Genomic DNA, 24,417 nt, shown 5'->3' with positions numbered 1-24,417 from the left:
GTGTGTAGAAAGCATACTGAACTAGTTTATGAAAATTTAATGTTTTTCCATTTTTGTTCAAATATATGAAGTGTATCATTGTTTAGGGCTATTTCTTTTTCAATTTGAATCTTCAGTTTTAAATAATTGATAAAACAGTTCATTGTAGGTATTTGTTTTCTGTATTTAATGCAGGATATGAGATACTTCATTTATATAATTATGTAATTGACAGCGTTATTAACCTCTTGTATTTTGAAGGTATCTTAACCCCTAAACTGATGTCTTAGAGAGATAGTTTAACATTTAATTGTTGTTTCTCTAGAAAGGTTGTCAATTGATTCCATAGAGATTGAATATGTTTACACGCCCAGAAAAGGTGTTCTATTGTTTCAATATTTTCTGCAGTGCATTTATGGTATCTACTGAAACGCAATATGATATTGTGATTACACTTAATTAACGTTAATTTATGTATTACCCATGTGTCGGCCCATCCATAAAAAATGCCACTTGTAGCGACAGACTGCAGTACATTGGCCGCTTGTTTGCATGTTAATGCGTCTTCAAAAAAACACAATTTGCTGCAAAACAATACATTGTATAAAATATACATGCACAATAAATGTGAAGTATAAGGATTTCATTTTCAATTTTCCGTCAATGCTGATTTCTGATTTGATAATCTGCCAACATGACCTGTTTTTATGCCCTGATGAATCCACTACATATTCCAATTAAAACGTTATCATTCCTGAAAGTATTGCTATTTAATGAAAAGTTGTCAGCCATCATTGTTTTGTGAAAATTTTATCACCGTTCTTTTTTTTATTTGTCCATATAAAGCATGTGATCAAAGAGGTCAGTTTTGACTTTAAAGGGAATGATTTGAAAGAGAGGACCACAATACAATGATACATATCAAATAACAAACGTCAGGCACTTGTAGTCTCATTTTTTGTCATTTATTGTGCTTTATTAGGGTTCATGTAAATTGACCATGAGATCCCCATGGCATAAGTCCAGTTTCCCCTTAGTTGCATAATTTAAGAGAAATTTGAGGAGAAATATTATACAATATTAACGGTTATTTTTTCCCATTTATGCCTATTTGACCCTCCCATCCTTCTAAATTGGATCAATTTATTTCCAAAATTAGGGATGTCTAGTATATATATTTCTATATTCAGAATATTTCTTACACAAATTCCTTAAAGCAAACAGCACAGACCCTGATGAGACGCCGCATCATGCGGTGTCTCATCTGGGTCTACTGTTTGCCAAGGCCTTTTTTCTAGATGCTAGGAATAAATGGGTAAAATACCCCTTATGGACCAAGTGGTCCCCGAGAAAATAAACTGCTTATAGTTTATACTTATAGTCATAACCATGATGTTATTGAAATTAAAGTTTAGAAAGAGGCAAAACTTTTGTAATTTTTGAAGTAAGATGATACAAATCATACATTAACAACTTCATGTCATAAGGAACAATGCCTGCAAATTGAATGCTGTACATTGATAGGTTTTAGGGCAACGCCTGCACAGAAGTTCATATCCACAATCAGGCATATTGACAAGACGTCTATGGTGATTGCAGTATAACACCCTTTACTTGGCAATAGGTGTAAAATCAATTATTAGATGGCATATGGACGACGCAGGTTGTCTCCCAAACCAATAGCTCAACAAAAATTTTATGGTTAAATAAGATTTAAATCTAAACAAGGGCTGTTTGTAAAACATGCATGCCCTCCATATGGGCTGTCAGTTGTAGTGGCAGCCATTGTCTGAATACATTTTTTGTCACTGTGACCTTGACGTTTGACCTAGTGATGTACTATGACGTTTCATGATCCTAGGCCTTATTATTCTTGAGTTATCATCAAGAAACAATATAACTGTTTTGAGTCACTGTGACCTTGACCTTTGACCTAGTGACCTGAAAATTTATAGGGGTCATCTGCCAGTCATGATCAATGTACCTATGAAGTTTCATGATCCTAGGCGTAAGCATTCTTGAGTTATCATCCGGAAACCATTTAACTATTTCGAGTCACTGTGACCTTGACCTTTGACCTAATGACCTGAAAATCATTTGGGGTCATCTGCCAGTCATTATCAATGTACCTATGAAGTTTCATGATCCTAGGCGTAAGCATTCTTGAGTTATCATCCTGAAACCATTTTACTGTTTCGAGTCCTTGTGACCTTGACCTTTGACCTAGTGACCTGAAAATCAATAGGGGTCATCTGCCAGTCATTATCAATGTACCTATTTAGTTTCATGATCCTAGGCGTAAGCATTCTTGAGTCATCGGGAAACCATTTTACTGTTTCGAGGTACTGTGACCTTGACCTTTGACCTAGTGACCTGAAAATCAATAGGGGTCATTTGCCAGTCATGATCAATGTACCTATGAAGTTTCATTATCCTAGGCGTAAGCATTCTTGAGTTATCATCAGCCCCTTATGGCCCATATCCCAATCATACTATACTCAAACAACTTGCCTAACATGGCTTTTGCAACCAGCATAAAACCGAAACAGCCTGCGAGTAAATTGAAGTCTGTTTAAGTTTTATGCTGTTTGCTGCTCATCAGTATCAAAGAGTAGGAAATGAAGCCTTTGAATTTAGTAATAAAGGTATTTGATAAATTATACTTTTTATGGGACTACAAATTGATCAAAATACGTATTAAAGTGGTAAAGGGTTATATCTGTAGTAATAATACATCTATTGCGCAAACTATTAATCATATTCATTGCCTGTATACAAAAAAGCTTTCAAACTACTCCTTGCAAAACTTTTGGGACAAATGTGCAGACAATGAAGGCGTTGGTGTTGGGTATCAAAACCACAAAATGTAATCTGCCATATCAAGCTTGCAGAATGTCAATTAAACCGCAGAGCAAGGTTCAAGCCACCAGGGTTGGTGTTAAACAGATGAATTTGATTTTAGAGACTTTACCACAGTTTGGTAAAATGACATTGTTAAAAACAGTCTCAATGATTCAAAGAAGAATGTATGCAGTGTCATTAAAATAATCCCAAACAAGGGACAAAATTGTCACAAAACCAGGTTTTCATTGTGAAAAAAAAATCTGATAAAGTGAGAAAACTCAAACTGAATTTTTGAAATGAACAAACAAAATTAACCCATTTTGTAAGTTTGTTTTTAAAAAAAATATATTTTTAGTCGTGGCGACCTTGACATTGGAGATATTGACGTGATTCTTTCGTGCGACACACCGTCCCATGATGGTGAACAAATGTGCCAAATGATTTTAAAATCTCACAATGAATGACATAGTTATGGCCAGGACAAGCTAATTTATGGCCATTTTTGACCTTTGAACTGAAAGTGTGACCTTGACCTTGGAGATATCAACGTAATTATTTCGCGCGACACACCGTCCAATGATGGTGAACAAATGTGCCAAATGATTTTAAAATCTGACAATGAACGACATAGTTATGGGCTGGACAAACTTGTTCCGCCCGCCCGCCAGCATTCGCCAATCTAATAACCAGTTTTTTCCTTCGGAAAACCTGGTTAAAAACTGGATTTAAAAATGTTTAAAATATCAGTTTGTTAATGGATATTTTTTTTAATAAAATTGGATACAATTATAGAGCCTTTGTGAAGCTTTACATGAATATTTTCGCATAAACATATATAAAACAGCATTTTTAATAAACGTTTTCTTCTTGCCATTTTAAATATTTAAGACTTTTCCAATGTTTCAGTATTTTAAATACATTAAATGAATGAATGAAAAAAATCCATGAACAAGTCCATTTAAAGAAACATTGAGCAGATACATAAAATTTGCACTCAATCTTATGTATTTGATAATTGGGAGCGGCACGCTATTTTACGCTGATAAATATGCATTAAGATGCAATATCAGTGATACGCAAATTGATGTTTAAGTGCAGTGTATATAGTGTCTGCATTGCAGTTTGAAGGTGGACTATTCGAGCGTTCATGTTATGTTTGGATGTGTTTGCCACATTTTTTACAGTTTTTTTTCTAACAAACACAACAGTTGTTCCAGGGCCCTTATTCACTAACCAATTATAAGTCTTAAAAATAATTCTTGAAACTGTTATGTTTTGATACTGTTCAATATGACATGAAATTTAATACCTTTTACAACATTATTATTTATTTTATATTCATTTATTTCTTATTAAAGCAAAATGTATAGCCTGTATATATCTCAGCTATTTATTTTTGCCCAATTGGGAAAAGAACAAGTACCAGCCCAAATAGGGAAAATTATGCGCGAAAACCCCTGAAATTGGGAAAATTTGCTTTGTGAAGTCTTCATACTGGAAAATTGGTGCATTAGATTGCTGTTTGCTGCTCATCAGTATCTAGGGGTTGAAAATGAAGCCTTAAAAACTTTAAAATAAATTTACCTTTCTACTGGACTACACAATTTTAATGGGTCAAAATACGTATCTAAGTTTTAAAGAGTTAATACATCAATTCTAACACTACCATGTCCTGATAGAATTTCACAGATTCAAAAACACCATTTTCATGTTTAATCAGAACAATACATGCAAATACAGTTTTTTTTCTAACAGACCTATATGAGATATGGCTTTATTTAAGAAAGAAAAGAGGGTCATGATGGTATTAAATCGCTCACCTGAGGGGCAAGGCTAAATACAGGGTATTACTTGAACAATTTTTGTTGAGGATCACTTAATGCTGTCAGGCAACAAATATTAAAACCCTGACAGGTGTGGTTTCTTATAAGATTGTTTAAGTTATTTACTATATAAGACTACAAAAATCATGTGAACTCTGGCGCATGGCCAGTTATCTAATATTAAAGTCCGTATATTCATGTGACCCCTAGCACGTGAACAGAATTGATCACAGGAACAGGAACTGAACAATCTTACCAGATTGTCCAATATGAAATGTTACACACTTAATATTAAATGCGTATTGATCCAGATAAGATTTTTAAGTTATATACTACATAAGTAAATATAAACCATGTGAACACATGGTACTTGCCAATTTAGACACAGGAGGCATGATTTAAATAAACTAAGCAGCAGAGGACCCAAATACGATGTTACACACTTAATGTAAAACCTCTGATATATTTGGTGTCAGAGATATTTTAATTTGTCAATTCTATTTTTATCTCAGTGATCTACATTATGCAGCAGACCAAAACGCTTTGGACAACTTCAAAAGATGGTCATCCAAGGTTAATTCTGGTAAAGTTTCGTTTAAATCTTCACAAGAATTATGAAGGAGATGCAGTTGGAATGACAATAAACGATGCAAAATGGACAAAAGGCAATCAAAACAAGAGATGTGTTTGTCAGAAACACAATGCCCCCTATTGCGCCGCTTTGAAGCGATAAATTTGACATTGACCCTGAAGGATGACCTTGACCTTTCACCACTCAAAATGTGCGGCTCCATGAGATACACATGCATGCCAAATATCAAGTTGCTATCTTCAATATTGCAAAAGTTATTGCAAAACTTTAACCTTGGTTAAAGTTTTGGGACACACACAATGACACAGTGACACAATGACAGACAGACAGGCCAAAAACAATATAACCCCGATCTTTCGATCCGGGGGCATAAAAACTGACAGTGAGCATCTTGTGCAGAGGAGAGCTAGAAAACACAACAATTTGTGTGTCTTGGCATGGTTGTAACATATGGAATTGAATGAGATAGTTATCCAGCTAAACAGTTGCAATCCGGATCTTCAAAACTTCGGAAGAGCACAAACAACCCTGACTTATGTAACAATTTCCCCCATAGAGCAATTTTAAGACTGATCAACTGTTCATTTGTACAGCCTTTTAATCAAATGTTCCAGCCTTTTTCCCATAAGGCTATGTTTCAAGTGTCGACTTCCGTAAATGACTAATAATTTTTTTTCAAACTTTCCTGCCTTTTTCCCATATGGCTATGTTTCAAATGTCAAATTCCAAAGATGGCTCATCATTGTATTGAAATTTTCCCAACTTTTTCCCATAATGGCATATTTTAAGTGTCGACTTCCATAGAAGTGTCATCATCATTTTAATCAAATTTTCCTGCCATTTTCCCATAATTCTTTGCTTTAAGTATCAACTTCCATGTATGACTCATCATTTTTTCAATTTTCGCCTTTTTTCCATAATGCAAACTTTCAAGTGTCTACATCCATAGAAGTGTCATCGTCTGGTTCATCGCTCTCATCCTCTGATTCCAGAACTTGCCTTGTGTGACTTTTACCCTTTCTTGAATGGACTGAAAACAGGAGTGAAAATATTTGACATGCATGTCATCATAGGCAAATTGACAGAAAACAGAGGATATATGAGCCTTACACTGGGACAAAAGAGCTTAATGCATGTGTGTTAAGTACTCTGGGAAAAAGGGACTTAATGCATGTGTGTTAAGTACACTGGGAAAAAGGGACTTAATGCATGTGTGTTAAGTACTCTGGGAAAAAGGGACTTAATGCATGTGTGTTAAGTTCTCTGGGAAAAAGGGACTTAATGCATGTGTGTTAAGTAATCTGGGAAAAAGGGGCTTAATGCATTTGTGTTAAGTACTCTTGGAAAAAAGGAACTTAATGCATGTGTGTTAAGTACTCTGGGAAAAGGGGGCTAAATGCATGTGTGTTAAGTACTCTGGGAAAAGGGGGCTAAATGCATGTGTGTTAAGTACTCTGGGAAAAGGGGCTTAATGAATGTGTGTTAAGTACTCTGGGAAAAAAGGGGCTTAATGCATGTGCATGGATTATAAACGGGTCAGATATGTATGACATGCATGCTTTCAAGCCTAAAAAGGTATGGAATGATGAGATGAGCTTGGCTCTCAGAAAATGGGACTTAATGCATGAGCATAAAGTGTTTATAAGATAAGCATGTGCATTGTGCAAAAGCCAATCAGAGACAATACTTACCACCTAAATTGGATTTTTGCTAAGGAGGGACTTCCTTTCAACTAAAAGTACCATAAAAGTGGCAAGAGTTGTCTCTGATTAGTCTGTGCACAGTGCTCATCTTGAGATATTCTACCCATATGCATTTAGCTGTGTTCTTGCAGAGCGAGGCTGAGGCAGAGTGAGGGTGGTGCGGTAGTTGAGTGGTAACACTCTGGTCTACCATTCCAGAGGTCCCCAGTTCAATTTCTGGCCGGGGCACTGGAAATTTCAGAAATGCTGCAAGTGTTTCCCACGCAACTTGAGATGTACTGGTATGAAACCCAGGTAATTTTCGCGTGTATTGGTGCTATACACTGGGCACGTAAAAGAACCAAGGGATCTATTCACAAAGAGCTAGGGTGTGCACCCACATTCCTTGTATCCCATTACTGTCTCTTCTGCTTGCTGTCTCTTCAGCAAAACCAAAGGACCCCATTGGAAATAAGTACTTGCACTTTCATGGGTTATCCTTGACCGCAAGGTCAAAAGAAATACAATACATACACTGATATGTTAAACTATACAAAACTATGCAAAAACTTGCAAGAATGCTACATAAAATATCTAATAAACCAAGTTTCATTACTTGAAAGGCAACAACTTAACAGATCCTGACCAGATTTTGTCTATGAATCAGTCTTAGCACAAAAATAGTGGCAGTAAGATATTCTTTTAAAAACAGAAATGAGTAGGAATGACAAAATCAGGGCCTGGACTGAGTGAAGGGAAACAAAATGGTATGATGCAACGCCAGCCAATGCAACTACTGACGGACCATACTTTGGAAATATTTACCTCTCATGTAATTGAAGTCGACAGAGTCGGAAATGGAGATGAGCTTGTTCACATGTTCGTACATGATGTCACGACACCGGTCATTGAATTTCTCTACACACCAACCATCCTTCTCTGTGCATCTTTTCTCCTAAAATTACGATTAAAAACAGTTTTAATTTAAACCTATTTATTTTAGCTCTATTATCGAAAGCCTCAGGCTTACAGAAACACTCTCGAGTCCGTTTCTTGGGGCTAGAACCAGTACTTGATGTCTTTGGGGAAGATCTAGAGAACACTCTCCGAGTGGGGATCAAACCAGTTACCTCCCCATCACTAGGTGGACACATTATTCATTAGGCAACGGCGAACTTACCGTTACATTTTTAGTTACATTTACAGTTACAGTTTTAAAAAGAGTGCCAACTTGCCACTTGTTTTTTTCTCTTGAACAACTGAAAGAAGGACATAAAATACTTTGACATTTCCACAAAAGAGACTTATACCCTGCACCCTCTTGAAAGCTTTGTGCAAAGGTAACAACTGAGGAATACGTGTTAGTGTCACTGAGTTAGTATATTGGCTTACACATATACACTTAGTGGTGATGACAAATTAAACATTTCCATTTAATCGCTTGTAATGTTTTATGCAAAAAAATGACTGATCCACAAACTTTGACTGATCCAAAAACTTATCTTCAGAAATCTTCCCATATACCCCCTGATAGAATAATTTTATAGTTATATTAAGTTATATAAAGAAAGGTAAAATTATTTTATGAAAAAGATGAAAAATTGCACATTCACAACAGACAGACTGATATAGCTTCATGGTGAATCCAGTACAGTCCCTCTCAAACAAAAGTTGTGAACTATTGTGAACAAATAACAATTTTTTTTTATAAGAAACTAAAAATGAATCAGACTGAACCAAAAATTTAATGTAAATATAATTGAAAAGTTTAGCAAAATTTTGAATTAAGAAGAATGTTATAATTCCACATACCAGTAAACCTAAAGCAAAATAATGTTCTTTTTAATTATTTAAAGAGTTTCATTCTTTGTTTTGTTTTTTAATTATTCTTTATAGTAATATGGATTATTACTACTAGATTGAATCCATTTCAGAAAAAATGAGAACTGGAATAAATATTGCAGTTAATTGGTAATTATTGGGACAGAAGTCAAGCAATTTGTTTAAGAACAATTATAGATTACACACACTTTGGTCAAATACTTTTATTTCCAAAAGGACATTCTATTTATTGCAAACCCATTCTACCAAAAGTACAACCAATTTAGATTTACACACACATACTCAGTGTCCTAGTACATTTCTGTCCATCCATAAAACAGTAAACAAACTCAAGGGGACAAAAGTGATCAGCTGGTGGTGTGTGGCCGCAGTCGATAGTGCAGTAAAACCTGAACCATTTGACCCAACCATCTTTGGTCATTCAATACAATTACTATCTTAACTGCACTGTTTGAACAGTGTAACAAAATAGCAAAACCCACTCGCAGTATGAGAATTTATTCCCCTCCTGCACCTTAAACCTTCAATTCACAGTCAATTTTCACATTTTTTGGTGAATTGTGACACTTTTAAGTATGTTCTCAAAAGACAGCTTCAGTGGTGGTGGATTTTACTTTAATGGGGAAAAATAACTGGTTATCTTACTGTGAGAAAATGACTGGGACAGCTTTAAAAGTGTTAATATTGCTTGAGGCATTTTTGTGGCTGTTAAAATTACCTTTTCCACAAACCTGATGGTTTTTCCCCCTTGATTACATGTTATCTGTCATTTGGATGTGTTGAATTTTACATCTTGTTCACGCTTAATTGAATTTCTGAAAGCTTTCAAATAGCTTCACTATGTGTTTATCAGATGAATCCATCAATTAGCCACGCCAGAATCATCGTCATCAATTGGGCCAAGCTAAATAGGTGTAATCGAGTGGTCTGCACCCAAAGAAAAGACAAATTTAAACCAAGGGCACCCATTGTATTGACAATCAGGATAGAAATTAAATGTAACATTAAGTGACAGACACTATAATGCTACCGGCTTAAAGTACACATCAATTAGTGAAATACAGAGCTATAAGCTAGGTGTATTGACCATCAAAGATAATCAGGACACTGTTGACATAATCTACACAATATAGACTAAGTGTACTTTATTGTCTCATACATATGTTATTCAAATAAAATCGATCACAGAAAATGCTTTTTTTCTTCTTTTTATTGTACAAAATATATATAAAGAAATGACATACCTATGCTAATGCAATATTATCTGGAAAGCATAACTTTATGGACATTTTTATTTCCAAAAGGGATATTATTAATTACTAAGGTTGACATTTAAAATGTTGCATGCAAGTGAAAGTTGACTTAATACTAGTAAATGTGTAGTAACAACATTTACAATATGCTGAAATTTCAAGGATGTTTAAACAACTGTATTGTTTATTTGTTAATACTTCAACAGAGCAAATTTATGGAACTATCAATTTAGAGGGCAAACATAGGATTATCTTTGCCAAGTTTGAACAAATTCCAGTCAGTGGTTCAGTTTAGGATGTAATTTCATATTTTCATTTCAAAAATATTTTTTACAACTCCAATAACATGTTTTTTTTAAAAGCCGACTTCAGCAATTTATTTTTGTTTGTTACAAGTGGACCATTAAAGGATCATATCTGTGCAGCTTCCAATAAACTGCAGGTTTTGTGGTTTAAAAGAAGAATTAAAATTAAAATAAAATGTTGTCACCTGAGGAACAAATGAATGTCAAAAATGCTCATCCCAAACCCTTCCTTCTCAGCTGATGTAAACACATTAATATTTGAACCGCATTCTGTGAAGAGGGGGTATAATGCATGTACATAAATTGTCCTTCCCAATTAGCCTATGCAGTCTGCACAGACTAAGAACGGGCAACACTTTCTGCATAAACTGCAATTTTGCTTTCTTTAACCCATTTATGCCCAGTGGACTCTCCCATCCTTCTAAATTGGATCAATTTATTTCCAAAATTAGGGGTGTCAAGTATATTTATTTCTATATTTAGAATATTTCATAAAGAAATTCATTTAAGCAAACAGCGCAGACCCAGATGAGACGCCGCATTATGCGGCTTTATGCGGCGTCTCATCTGGGTCTACGCTGTTTGCATTGTCCTTTTTTCAGGACGCTAGGCATAAATGTGTTAAATAAAAAATATCATAAAAGCAGATTAAAGTGATATTATGCACATTTTAAAGTGTTGAATTGAGCTGAAAACAATTAACAGGTCAAAAGAGTTAGTTAAAATGTGACCATTTATCTGCAACTCATCTTGTTTCCAGTTGTTTATAACAAGAGGGCCTGAAAGGCCCAAAGTCGCTCACCTGTGATAACAAGGTATTATTGGGACAAATCTTCTGACCAAGTTTCATGACCATCGGACAATAAATGTGGCGTCTAGAGTGTTAACAAAGTTTTACTTTAGCCATATAAGAAAAAATGCCCCACCCCGGTGGCCATGTTTTTCAAGCAAATATAATTATTTTCAAACTCATCCAAGATATCATTGAGACCAATCCTCTGACCGAATTTAATGAAGATTGGACAATAAATGTGGTCTCTAGAGTGTTAACAAGATTTTACTATATACAATATAGCCCCATATAAGGAAAAATGCCCCTTGGCAGCCATATTTTTCAAGCAAACTTAACCATTTTCAAACTCATCCAAAATATCAATAAGACAAATCTTCTGACCGTATTTCATGAAGATTGGACAATAAATGTGGCCTCTAGAGTGTTAACAAGGTTTGACAAAAGCCATATATAGCCATATAAGGAAAAATGCCCTGCCCCCTGGTGGCCATGTTTTTAAAGAAACCAAAACCATTTTCGAACTCATCCAAGATATCATTGGGACAAATCTTCTGACCAAGTTTCATAAAGATGGGAAAATAAATGTGGCCTCTAGAGTGTTAACAAGGGATTACAATAGCCATAAAAGGAAAAATGCCCCGCCCCCTGGCGGCCACGTTTTTCAACCAAAGGGCATTATTTTTGAACTCGTCCAAGATAATATTGGGAGGAATCTTCTGACCAAGTTTCATGAAGATCAGACAATAAATGTGGCCTCTAGAGTGTTAACAAGATTTTACTATTGCCATATATAGCCATATGAGGAAAAATGCCCCACCCCTTGGTACCCATGTTTTTCAAGCAAAGGTTACCATTTTTGAACTCATCCAAGATATCATTGGGACAAATCTTCTGACCAAGTATCATGAAGATCGGAAAATAAAAGTGGCCTCTGGAGGTGTTAACAAGATTTTACTATAGCCATATATAGCCATATAAGGAAAAATGCCCTGCCCCTTGGCAGCAATGTTTTTCAAGCGAACATTACCATTTTCGAACTCATCCAAGATATCATTGAGACCAATCTTCTGACCAAATTTCATGAAGATTGGACAATAAATGTGGCCTCTAGAGAGTTAAAAAGGCAAAATTGTTGACGGCGCACGACGGATGACGGACAAAAGGCGATCACAAAAGCTCACCATGAGCTCAGAAGAGCTAAAAATATTATATTCGATATTTTACATGACTGTCCAAGTCCTTTAAGCTGAGTGGAAATAGTCTTTTTTTAAGGATCGGAGTTAGTGTTCGTGTGTCGTATGAATATATAATTTGCAGGAAATTAAAATGATCAGTAAAACAAAATTGTGTCTTTGTGTCGTATGAACGAATCTGCACTTAAACTAAATTTAGAATTACATCGTTCATGCATGATCAGTTGTCAAAAAAAAGAACGGTTGGTAGTCAAATGCATTATTTTTCTCTTTCCGGGATATTGTTTTAGTATGTTGATTCTGCATTAACAAATATAAGCGTATATGAAGTAAAAACACCAAAAATAAACAACTGTTGCGATAGACACCTATAAACATCATGAGCATATACTGTTAGATGCACAAAATATAACCTTAAAGTGTTGACCCTGACTAGTCTGTGCAGACAAGACTTGAGGCACATGCATTAAACGTCCTTTTCACAGAGCATAACCCTTTGCATGCTGGGAAATTTGTCATCTGCTAAAATGTCGTCTGCTGAATTTCTAAAATTAGCATTTTTTTCACAGAATACTATCAGAATAGCAAACAGTTTGGATCCTGATGAGACGCTGTCTCATCTGGATCCAAACTGTTTGCAAAGTCCTTCAAAATTCGGTTCCCGCACTGAAAGAGTTTAACGTCCTTTTCACAGAGCATGGACCATATTAAATTCTTTTTTCAGATGGTATAAATCCATGTTTGCAATTCAGACTTCAATACAGTTTTTTTGTTAAAACTTTTTTATGACTATGTTAAAGAGACCTTTTCACAGAATTTAGCAGATATTGAACTTTGTCATTAAATGATTTATATTGATAAATGTAAACATTGGATCTAAAAAGCTACAGTAAAAAAACAAGAATAAAATTAATGAAAGAAAAAACAAGAGATGTGTTTGTCAGAAACACAATGCCCCCTACTGCGCCGCTTTGATGCATGTTTTTTTACTTTTGACATTGAAGGGTACCTTGACCTTTCGCCACTCAAATGTGAAGCTCCATGAGGTACACATGCATGCCAAATATCAAGTTGCTATGTGAAGGGACATAGAAGTTATGAGCATTTTTCAAAACCTAAATGCGAAACCTAAATGCAAAGTGTGACGGAAAGTAAGAAGGACGGACGGTCCGATCACTATATGCCCTCCTTCGGGGGCATAAAAAGTTACCCTCAACTTGGCTCAAACCACTGATCCCCGGAGTAACTTTAGAGCAGCAAATCTCATAGTGTCACAAAATATAACGACAACAACAGAACTCTCCAAATTATTCAATCCTTTTGCGTTGCAAGGCTTTATAATTATCAGGTTTTTAAATCGCCCAAAGAAGCATATAATGGATATTTCAGAGCATGGTAAATGTTCAGTATTACTGTTTCCTCACAAATATCATAACTTCGACGAAAATTTGCAATTCTGAAACATTTTTTAATTTTTTTGTCAATTTACCAAAACATGAAAAGGTCCCTTTAATATCATCTCATCTCTAATCTTTGCCTGAGGTCTGTGATGTTTGGTGGTATGCTGTTTGGGCTATGTTTACATCATCATTTATATTAACCGGATATTTTAATTGCTGATAATTATACATCTTTTAGAAAAGAAACCGATACTTTTTTAACCTTCTTTACATGCCAAATAAAGATATGGAGATTCAATATGACAATCCTGTCTTAAAAAAACTTCAACAAGGGCTGTTTGTAAAACATGCATGCCCCCCATATGGGCTCTCTGTTGTAGTGACAGCCATTGTGTGAATATGTTTTTTGTCACTGTGACCTTGACCTTTGACCTGGTGACCTGAAAATCAATAGGGGTCATCTGCCAGTCATGATCAATGTACCTATGAAGTTTCATGCTCCTTGCCATAAGCATTCTTGAGTTATCATCCGGACACCATTTTACTATTTCGGGTCACCGTGACCTTGACCTTTGACCTTGTGACCTCAAAATCAATAGGGGTCATCTGCGAGTCATGATCAATCTACCTATCAAGTTTCATGATCTTTGGCATATGCGTTCTTGAGTTATCATCCAGAAACCATTTTACTATTTCGGGTCACCGTGACCTTGACCTTTGACCTAGTGACCTCAAAATCAATAGGGGTCATCTGCGAGTCATAATCAATCTACCAATGAAGTTTCATGATCCTAGGCGTATGCATTCTTGAGTTATCATCCGGAAACCATTTTACTATTTCGGGTCACCGTGACCTTGACCTTTGACCTAGTGACCTCAAAATCAATAGGGGTCATCTGAGAGTCATGATCAATCTACCCATGAAGTTTCATGATCCTAGGCGTATGTGTTCTTGAGTTATCATTCAAAAACCATTTTACAATTTCGGGTCACCGTGACCTTGACCTTTGACCTAGTGACCTCAAAATCAATAGGGGTCATCTGCGAGTCATGATCAATGTACCTATGAAGTTTCATGATCCTAGGCCCAAGCGTTCTTGAGTTATCGTCTGACAACCACCTGGTGGACGGACAGACCGACCGACCGACCGACAGAACGACCGACAGACCGACATGAGCAAAGCAATATACCCCCTCTTCTTTGAAGGGGGGCATAAATATTTAAATTCATGAAAACTGGTGTAGCTGATATCACTTGCAAGCAAAAAAAGTATTATTTCACTTACATAGGCAGTTTTGATCATGATAAATAGCGTTTAAAAGGAGAGGCAACTTCAAATAACAGCAACGCATAATGGGTGCCACGCTCGGCTGCGAAAGCTTGTCAGATTATTTTATGTTTTTTTAGAGGTCACAGTGACCTTGACCTTTGACCTAGTGACCCAAAAAAGGGTGCGGCGTGTAGAACTCATCAAGGTGCATGTACATGTGAAGTTTTAAAGTTGTCGGTGGAAGAACTTTTATTTTAGAGCCAATGTTAAGGTTTTAGCACGATGCTGGCGGACGACACGACGAGCTGGCTATGACAATAGCTCGGATTTCCTCCGAACACAGCCTCGCTAAAAAGATATCAGAGATTATGAAACGCTCAAGTAAATACAAAGTGTCATTTTAAATTGCAAAAAGAAACAACATTCAATTGTTGATAGCTAAGTGCAGCATAAATATGTTACCTTTAAATAGTGAGCAAGCAAAAACAGCAATTGAGTCATAGGCGTGGCACATTAAAACGCAAAAAAACACAACATTCCTAAGTGCAGCATCAATATGATACCTTTGAATAGAGAGCGCCAAGCAAATACAGATGCATAGCAGTAGCACATGACTAACTTCCTACTTATAAAGGTTCAATGACATAAAAGAAGGGACCAAATTAGTGTTTTCTGATCTGCTGACATAATGAGAACTTTTTACAATATGCAAAAAATACCAACATATTAAATGTCCACCGTTTTTGAGTTATCATCCAAAAACCATTTTACTATTTTGGGTCACCGTGACCTTGACCTTTGACCTAGTGACCTCAAAATCAATAGGGGTCATCTACGAGTCATGATCTATCTAACGATGGAGTTTCATGATTCTAGGCGTATGCGTTCTTGAGTTATCATCTGGAAGCCATTTTACTATTTCTGGTCACCGTGCCCTTGACCTTTGACCTAGTGACCTCAAAATCAATAGGGGTCATCTGCGAGTCATGATCAATCTACTTATAAAGTTTCATGATCCTAGGCGTATGCGTTCTTGAGTTATCATCCGGAAACAATTTTACTATTTTGGGTCACCGTGACCTTGACCTTTGACCTAGTGACCTCAAAATCAATAGGGGTCATCTGGGAGTCATGATCTATCTAATGATGAAGTTTCATGATCCTAGGCAAAAGCGTTCTTGAGTTATCATCCGGAAACCATTTTACTATTTTGGGTCACCATGACCTTGACCTTTGACCTAGTGACCTCAAAATGAATAGGGGTCATCTGCGAGTCATGATCAATCTACCTATGAAGTTTCATGATCCTAGGCGTATGCGTTCTTGAGTTATCATCCGGAAACCATTTTACTATTCCGGGTCACCGTGACCTTGACCTTTGACCTAGTGACCTCAAAATAAATAGGGGTCATCTGCGAGTCATGATCAATCTACCTATGAAGTTTCATGATCCTAGGCCCAAGCGTTCTTGAGTTATCATCCGGAAACCACCTGGTGGACCGACCGACAGACCGACATGTGCAATGCAATATACCCCCTCTTCTTCGAAGGGGGGCATAATTAAAAACCTTTTTTGCTTGATTCAAGTTTTAAAGGCTTCATTTCCAACCCTTAGACACTGATGAGCAGCAAAAATTAACAGCATAAAACCTGAACGACTCACAGGCTGTTCTGGTTTTATGCTGTTTGCATATAGCGATTTGCAGTTTGCTTCTAAGTGGGTCAGGTTTAAAGTGTTCATTATACATGTATACATATATGTATACATATATCAAATCATTGACCTTGATGGTTTAAGAGATTTTTTAAGTTTTCATGTTTAAAATCAATTTTTGCCTCTCGTGACATGCAATCCTCCAGAGTTATACAACCTTGTAAGACAGTCAATCAAAGATCATTCCTGTGAAGTATCACTTAAATCTGTAAAGAGGGTCATTAGTTGAAATCGTTCAAAGAGAAAATGAACCGACAGAGGCATGCACGCACATACTGACTGACGGACGCTGGAAAACATGCAATACTTAAAACTCGTCATGAGCACTAAAAGCTCAGGTGAGCTCATAACATTTCACCCAAACTGTTTTTATACCCGTCTTTACATCAGAATTGAAAGGCAACATTTAACCCTTTACCACTATTTTCACGCATTTGTAGTTCCTTAGAGAGTTATATTCGATTTAAGACCTTTCTTACTAGATTCAAGTTTTTAAGGCTTCATCTACAAACCTTAGATACTGATCAGCAGCAAACAGCCTAAAACCTGAACAGACTGCGAGTTACTCGCAGGCTGCTCTGGTTTAATGCTGTTTGCACATTTTCAATTTGCTTCTGAGTGGGAAAGGGTTAAATAAAGAGTGGGAGTCAGTAAATTAAGAGTATGAGTCATTAAGTATCCATTTCCAGTGCAATTTATCATTTCTTGTGACTAATGCAACTTTATCTTTTATTTATGAAGTTGGCGTATATTTAAGACTTGATAGAGAATACAAGCTGAAAGAGCTCTCATAACAGTTACATGAAGAAGAATCTGGATTGAATTAAGTAAAAATGCTTGAACACATGCAGCGTCTTTCATTAACAAGGGCTGATTGTAAAACATGCATGCCCCCCATATGGTCTGTGAGTTGCAGTGGCAGCCATTGTGTGAATACGTTTTTTGTCACTGTGACCTTGACCTTTGACCTAGTGACCTGAAAATCAATAGGGGTCATCTGCCAGTCATGATCAAGTTACCTATGAAGTTTCATGATCCTAGGCCTTATTATTCTTGAGTTATCATCAGGAAACTATTTTACTGTTTTGAGTCACTGTGACCTTGACCTTTGACATAGTGACCCAAAAATCAATAGGGTTCATCTGCCAGTCATGATCAATGTACCTATGAAGTTTCATGATCCTAGGCGTAAGCATTCTTGTGTTATCATCCGGAAACCATTTTAGATATTGCAAAACTTAACCAAGGTTACAGTTTTGGACAAACACAATTAATAAATTACTGTGACCTTTACCTTTGACCTGAAAATCAATAGGGGTCATCTGCCAGTCATGATCAATGTACCTATGAAGTTTCATGATCCTAGGCTTAAGCGTTCTTGAGTACTCATCCGGAAACCATTTTACTGTTTCGAGTCACTGTGACCTTGACCTTTGACCTAGTGACCTGAAAATCAATAGGGGTCATTTGCCAGTCATGATCAATGTACCTATGAAAATTCATGATCCTAGGTGTAAGCGTTCTTGAGTTATCATCCGGAAACCATTTTTCTTTTTTGAGTCACTGTGACCTTGACCTTTGACCTAGTGACCTGAAAATCGATAGGGGTCAGCTGCGAGTCATGATCAATGTACCTATGAAGTTTCATGATCCTAGGCATAAGCGTTCTTGAGTTATCATCCGGAAACCATTTTACTATTTCGAGTCACTGTGACCTTGACCAAGTGACCTCAAAATCAATTGAAGTCATCTGCCAGTCATGATCAATGTACCTATGAAGTTTCATGATCCTAGGCCTAAGCGTTCTTGAGTTATCATCGGGAAACCATCTGGTGGACGGACGGACGTACCGACATGTGCAAAACAATATAACCCCTCTTCTTCGAAGGGGGGCATAAAAAAAAACTTGAGCTTACAAAACATCCAGTTAAGATTAAAACAGTTGTCCTTGGTAAACCTGTGCGGACTGCACAAGATATCTGGGACGACACGTAACCCACAATGTCTGTTCTCTTTCAACCAAATCTATGTGTCAGTTTCACTTACAAAAAGTAAACAGCAACTTCAAAGGGTCACATGAGATTGTAAAATATACCCCCACATTATGGCTTTGTCATAAACAGCCATCCATTTGAAATAACAAATACATGGGGGCCACGTTTTTCAACTAACGGGAACCATTTTCAAACTTGTGCCAGATTATATTATTGGCACACATGTTCTGACCAAGTTGCATAAAGATGGTGAGCTTAACAAACAGCTATCAATTTCTGTTTGAATTCAAAATTTAAACGTTCTATTGTTATATTGCAATTCATACATTAAGTACATAATCGTATGAACCAAAAACATAATTTGCCATATTCTGCTAACCAAAACAAAATCATTTACTTAAAACAGTTACATAACAAACAGCTCATTGCAAAACTGTAATATTTAGTATATGGATAACACCTATATAGAACACTGTTTCATCATTTCAAACACACAAGATAACATTTACACATCAATTCCCATTTGGTTTCTCTTGGTTGATCATGTAAGACAAAATCACAACTTGATATTTTATTCCCAGGTTGTAAAAATTATCCTTTTAAGATTGCGTATCTTATATGTGTGGAGAATTCAAAAAGATGAACGCGTCTGCAGTCAAGCATAAATATTACCGTTTGAATGCGAACAACGCCAGGGCTCAATAGTTTCTTATGGATGATACTTGTTAAAAGTTTGTGTGCAAAGATAGGCAATAAACTATCAGTAAAATACCTCAATTGAATCTGCCCATGCCCTAAAATCAAATACCTGTACAACACCACAGCTTGTCTATATAGTGATAAATAACCCAAACTATGCACGTGGTATTATGTAGCAAGATGTAACAATAATGCCATTTTTATTTTGTTATTAAAGGGGGCATAACATTTGTATTTTTTATTCAGTTAAATAAAAAATGTCATGTACAACTTCATAAGGAACAATGAATGCAAGTGTGAATGTTATGTAGTGTACAGTGCAGGTGAATGCCAGCAGAAAAATATGTGTCTACAGTCAAATACCAAAATATTGATATATTGTTTTTGTATGTTTTTTTCTACAAATTTAGCAGTTTCCCAAGGCTCAAAAAGATCACGAAAAACATAATTAAGGTGTTATTGTTCTTTATTTAACAGAAATATTAGCCTGTAAACTCCAAATGCTGCAAACTCTTTATGTGTATTATACATTCAGCAAAATTAACAACTACTTGTAAATAATTTTAACATTGAAAGGGAGGCAATTCAGCTGAAAGAAGGAGAAATCACAACAGTGTTTTACTACATGTGTCTAGAAAACAGCCTTTTTACTTCATATGATCTGCAATTATGAAACTATAATGCACAATTTAATGCTAATTATAAACAGACCTTCAATGCCAAACCTTGTGGACAAGTTAGTTTAAACCTATTTATTTTAGCTCGATTGCATATAAAGCCTCAGACTTATAGAAACGCTCTCGAGTCCGTTTCCTGGGCCTATAACCAGTACTTGGTGTCTTTGGGGAAGATCTAGAGAACGCTTCCCTAGTGGAGATCGAACCTGTGACCTCCCAGTTGCTAGGCGGACACCATATACATTACTCCACGGCAACCTGTGACCTCCCTATCGCTAGGCGGACACCATATACATTACTCCACAGCAAACTTGTAAACAAGTTGTGGACAAGTTGTTGGGTCATAAATAATTTTAATTCATTCATTAAAATTGCCTAACCGTTGCAAAACGCCTTTGTTAAAAGCATTCAATCAAGAACAATTGAAAACATTTTAAAACACTGATAACAACAAGATGTTTTCACAGGAGATACTCAAATCAGCCTGGGGGCTTCAAAACAACAGTTAGCTGACGTTGAACAACTATTAAACAAGGCAATTTGACAAATTACCACATTGAATATCAATGCTTCCAGCTTGTTAATGTCTTTTTAAATACCATACTAGGTTTTAAATGGACCTTTTAGCGGAACAGATTTATCCTAATACACTATAATAACTGATCTAAGATAGTGAAAGCTTTCCATTAATTGTTTTCACATAAACCTACTCCAGCATAACTGTTTCGCAACTGTTTCGTGAAATAGAGGACTTATTTGTTTGTTTTCAGGGTGATAGTTTTCACTGGGAAGGGAAAACTTGATTATTTACTACAGTATAAAATAATCAAAACATTAACGTTTACGTGTCCATTTCCTGAGATTTTAAAATATCTGATATCTATCATATGCTTCATACATATATGTGATATTCAAAGAAGATTTATATTCTGTGTGCTATGTTTGAATTTGTAAATTGCAATTATTAAGTACAGAACTAACATGCATATTTCAGAGTTTCCATGTTTCTTCTTTAATGTTTGAATTCTTGTCTTACTTTTCAAGCCCCTGCAAAGACAGTTTCCATGTTTCTTCTTATATGTGTTATTTTAAAGGGACCTTTTCACAGATTTTGGCATGTATTGAAGTTTGTCATTAAATGCTTTATATTGATGAATGTAAACATCGGTTCTAAAAAGCTCCAGTAAAAAAAAACAAGAATAAAATTAAAGAAAGAAAACAAGTAACCCTCAACAGGGCTGGAATCACTGACCCCTGGAATAAAAAGCGAACACTTAGACCACTCAGCCATCTGTTCTCATAAAGAATTTGATGTATTTTATACTTTATAAAAGCAATCCTCGTAGTGTCACAAAATATAACGACAACAACAGAACTCTACAAATTATTCAATCATTTCGCGTTAAAACGCTTTATAAGTTTCAGGTTTTTAAATAGTCAAAAGATGCACATAATGAATATTTTAGAGCATGGTAAATGTTCAGTATTACTCTTTCTCACAAATATCATAAATGCAACGAACATTTTCGAATCTGAAACATTTTTTTCAATTTTGTCAATTTACAAAAATGCCAGTCTAACATTTCAAGCCCCTGCAAAGTAAATTTCCCTCATGCTTTTTCTTTATCCTGTATGCACTGAGTGGTCACCATACAAACACCTGACCAAACGTAATTTCCCATAAAAAGAAAACAAGATTTAAATAGTCAATAGGTTACACTGATAATAAAATCATGACATATAATTGCCAGCTACTGACCGATGACCGTTTACTACCCAACAACATTCCTAACACAACAGGAGGGGATATAATGGAGGTCCAATCTTTTTTTTCAGTAAAGCTTAATGATCACTTTCAACAAGGATAACACAATTTGGTCCTTGTTCTTAATCTGTCATTTCAAAAGGACAAATGAGTTTTAATAGAACATCTATTAATTTTCCTGAATTGTATATTGCAGAAATAATGAAGTAGAAATATTTATTGCTCACAAAATTGCAGATATTGTGTAATTTAAGGGAATACAACAATCTATAAGAATTTGTATTTATGTATCTGAATGTACATTTCACTAAATGTTGCTGTATTTATGTATCATTAAATGTTAATCTGTTAATATTAATCACTAAATTAACGCGTCACTAAATGCTAATCTGTATGTACTTATCACTAAATGTTGCTTGTGCAAAAATAAAGTTGATGTACATGTAACTGTATATATGAAATAAAGTTATAAATATATCATGGACACACACTTTAAAATCAAACATAATGATTTATGGACCGTTATACACATATTTTAAATGTTGGTTGATAAAGATTGAACAGTTTTTATGCACCACTGCATACAACCAGGAATAATTCATGCATGTTTGCATTTTGTAAATTGAAAGGGGAAGGACTATTTCATCAAAAGAGTTTGTGTCAATGAACAGACAGACAGAAAGATGCAAAGACAATCAAGTATCCATGGTTAATCAAGTTTTTTACCACACATTTCTGCATTCATTGGGGATATAACTACTTTATAAAATATTATCAAAGCATATCAACTTATGGAGAAAATACTAACTCTCTTAAGAATGAAAATTAGTTAAAATTTTATTCACATACATATATTCATAAAACAAAGTTTTTGACTTTTATTTTTTTTAGCCAGTGGTTCATGGTCACAGACGGGGCAAATACATGTACAAATCAGCGTTGCTCTGGGAAAACGGGGCTTCATGCATTAAGTGTTGTACCAGATTTCCATTCAGATTTTAGTATTGAACGAAAAATTCCATAAAAGCAGAAAGTCAGGTGCCCGTTGGCTTGAACACAGGCTTAACCGTTGTACCACATTTGCGTTCAGATTTTCATCTTGAACGAAAAATTCCATTAAAGCGGAAAGTCAAGTGCTTGTTAAGCCAGAACACAGGCTGTTCTGGGACAAAAAGTACAAACATGCATAAAGAACAGATTGAGGCTCATTTGTAGGTAATGATCTGTACAAACATGCATTAAGCCCTGTTTTGCCAGAGTAAGGCTCAATGATAGGTAATGATCTGTATTTGTTAATATTTTTTATATTTGCATGCACTATTGCAGAAGTCTGAAAGATAGTATTTCCAAACTTGTAGGGGGATCTCAGTTGTACCACCAAAAAACATAGGCTTTGCAATGGGCTTCATTACTTTTTTTTAAATGAATTTTTAACAACAATACATTCACAAATGCTCAAAAGGATAATTAAGAGTAGTTTAAAAAATATCTGCTGTTATAATAGTGACAAATTTTAGTACTTGAGAAGACATATCTGTTAACATTCATCTTTTATGTAAAAACAAAGACATTCAGGCGACAGGGAGAAAAGTACTAAAACATAATTCATTGACAGAGAACTCATAAATAAATCATGTAAGGAATCAATATCAGACTGAATGATGCGTTTTAAATCACTCATTCACGTCATAAAAGTTTTCGTAATCTATGATCAGTGGAGCGAAGAAAATAATGTATGGATGGACAAGACCGATAATGATTGTACAGAACGTTGACCTTGGTAGGTTTGATGAGTGCTCATATATAACAGTGAGTTGTACAAGTATTTAAGAATATTTTTATTCAATCATTCAAAACATTTTCAAAAAATTTGTTGAAGAATCAGACAAGTAATTTTTAAATAATTGTATAAAAAACAACTGGTATCAGACAAAGATTGAAAAAAACAAGAGCACCGCATAGCAGGTGCCAACGCTCAGATGCGGGTGCAGTTTTAAATGATTTTTTTTAGAGGTCACAGTTACCCTGACCTTTGACCTAGTGACCCAAAAATGGGCGTGGCATGTAGAACTCATCAAGGTACAGCTGCATATGAAGTTTCAAAGTTGTAGGTGGAAGCACTTTGATATTAGAGCCAATGTTAAGGTTTTAGCACGATGTGGACGAGCTGGCTATGACAATACCTCGGGTTTTTAGTCATTACAGACCACCCCACTCATCTCAATTTGACAGCCACTGTTTCAACCAAAATTATAATTAATTTTGTTGATAATTACCAGTAAACTTTTCTGAACAACTTCTTTTACATGAAGCAAGTGGTTTCTTACATCATAATTATTATATAATATTTTTCACTTTATATCGTTCTTTGCGGGTATATATTATAATATATATTATAAACAAAAAACTTAACATTCTAACAACTTCTGTTTTAAAAATTCCAAGCCAAAACACAAATGTGTCCATATTTATCACATAGTGATTCAAACTAAAATATTTTTGTAAATATCTTATGATTCATAATCAAGAATAGTTAAAGAAAAATAATCCTGTTATGAGTCATGTGTTTTCAATGTTTAAGGCTAGAAATC

The 24,417-nt window shown here is 35.4% G+C and overlaps 1 protein-coding gene across 1 annotated transcript in view; it reads right to left on the bottom strand.

The window, feature by feature from the left end:
* Positions 1-6,117: 6,117 nt before the first annotated feature.
* Positions 6,118-24,417, bottom strand: part of LOC127837494 (general transcription factor 3C polypeptide 5-like) — a 62,921-nt gene continuing 44,621 nt past the window's right edge. The window contains exons 12-13 of the mRNA XM_052364633.1: positions 7,746-7,875; positions 6,118-6,268 (exon numbers count right to left, since the gene is read on the bottom strand). Of these exons, the coding sequence (XP_052220593.1) occupies positions 6,168-6,268; positions 7,746-7,875 (231 nt within the window). The 3' untranslated portion in view covers positions 6,118-6,167. The remainder of the gene's footprint in view (positions 6,269-7,745; positions 7,876-24,417) is intronic.

The sequence above is a fragment of the Dreissena polymorpha genome, chromosome 7 (genome assembly GCF_020536995.1).
Source record: "Dreissena polymorpha isolate Duluth1 chromosome 7, UMN_Dpol_1.0, whole genome shotgun sequence".
NCBI lineage: Eukaryota > Metazoa > Mollusca > Bivalvia > Myida > Dreissenidae > Dreissena > Dreissena polymorpha.
This window is presented reverse-complemented; position numbering and strand designations above follow the sequence as displayed.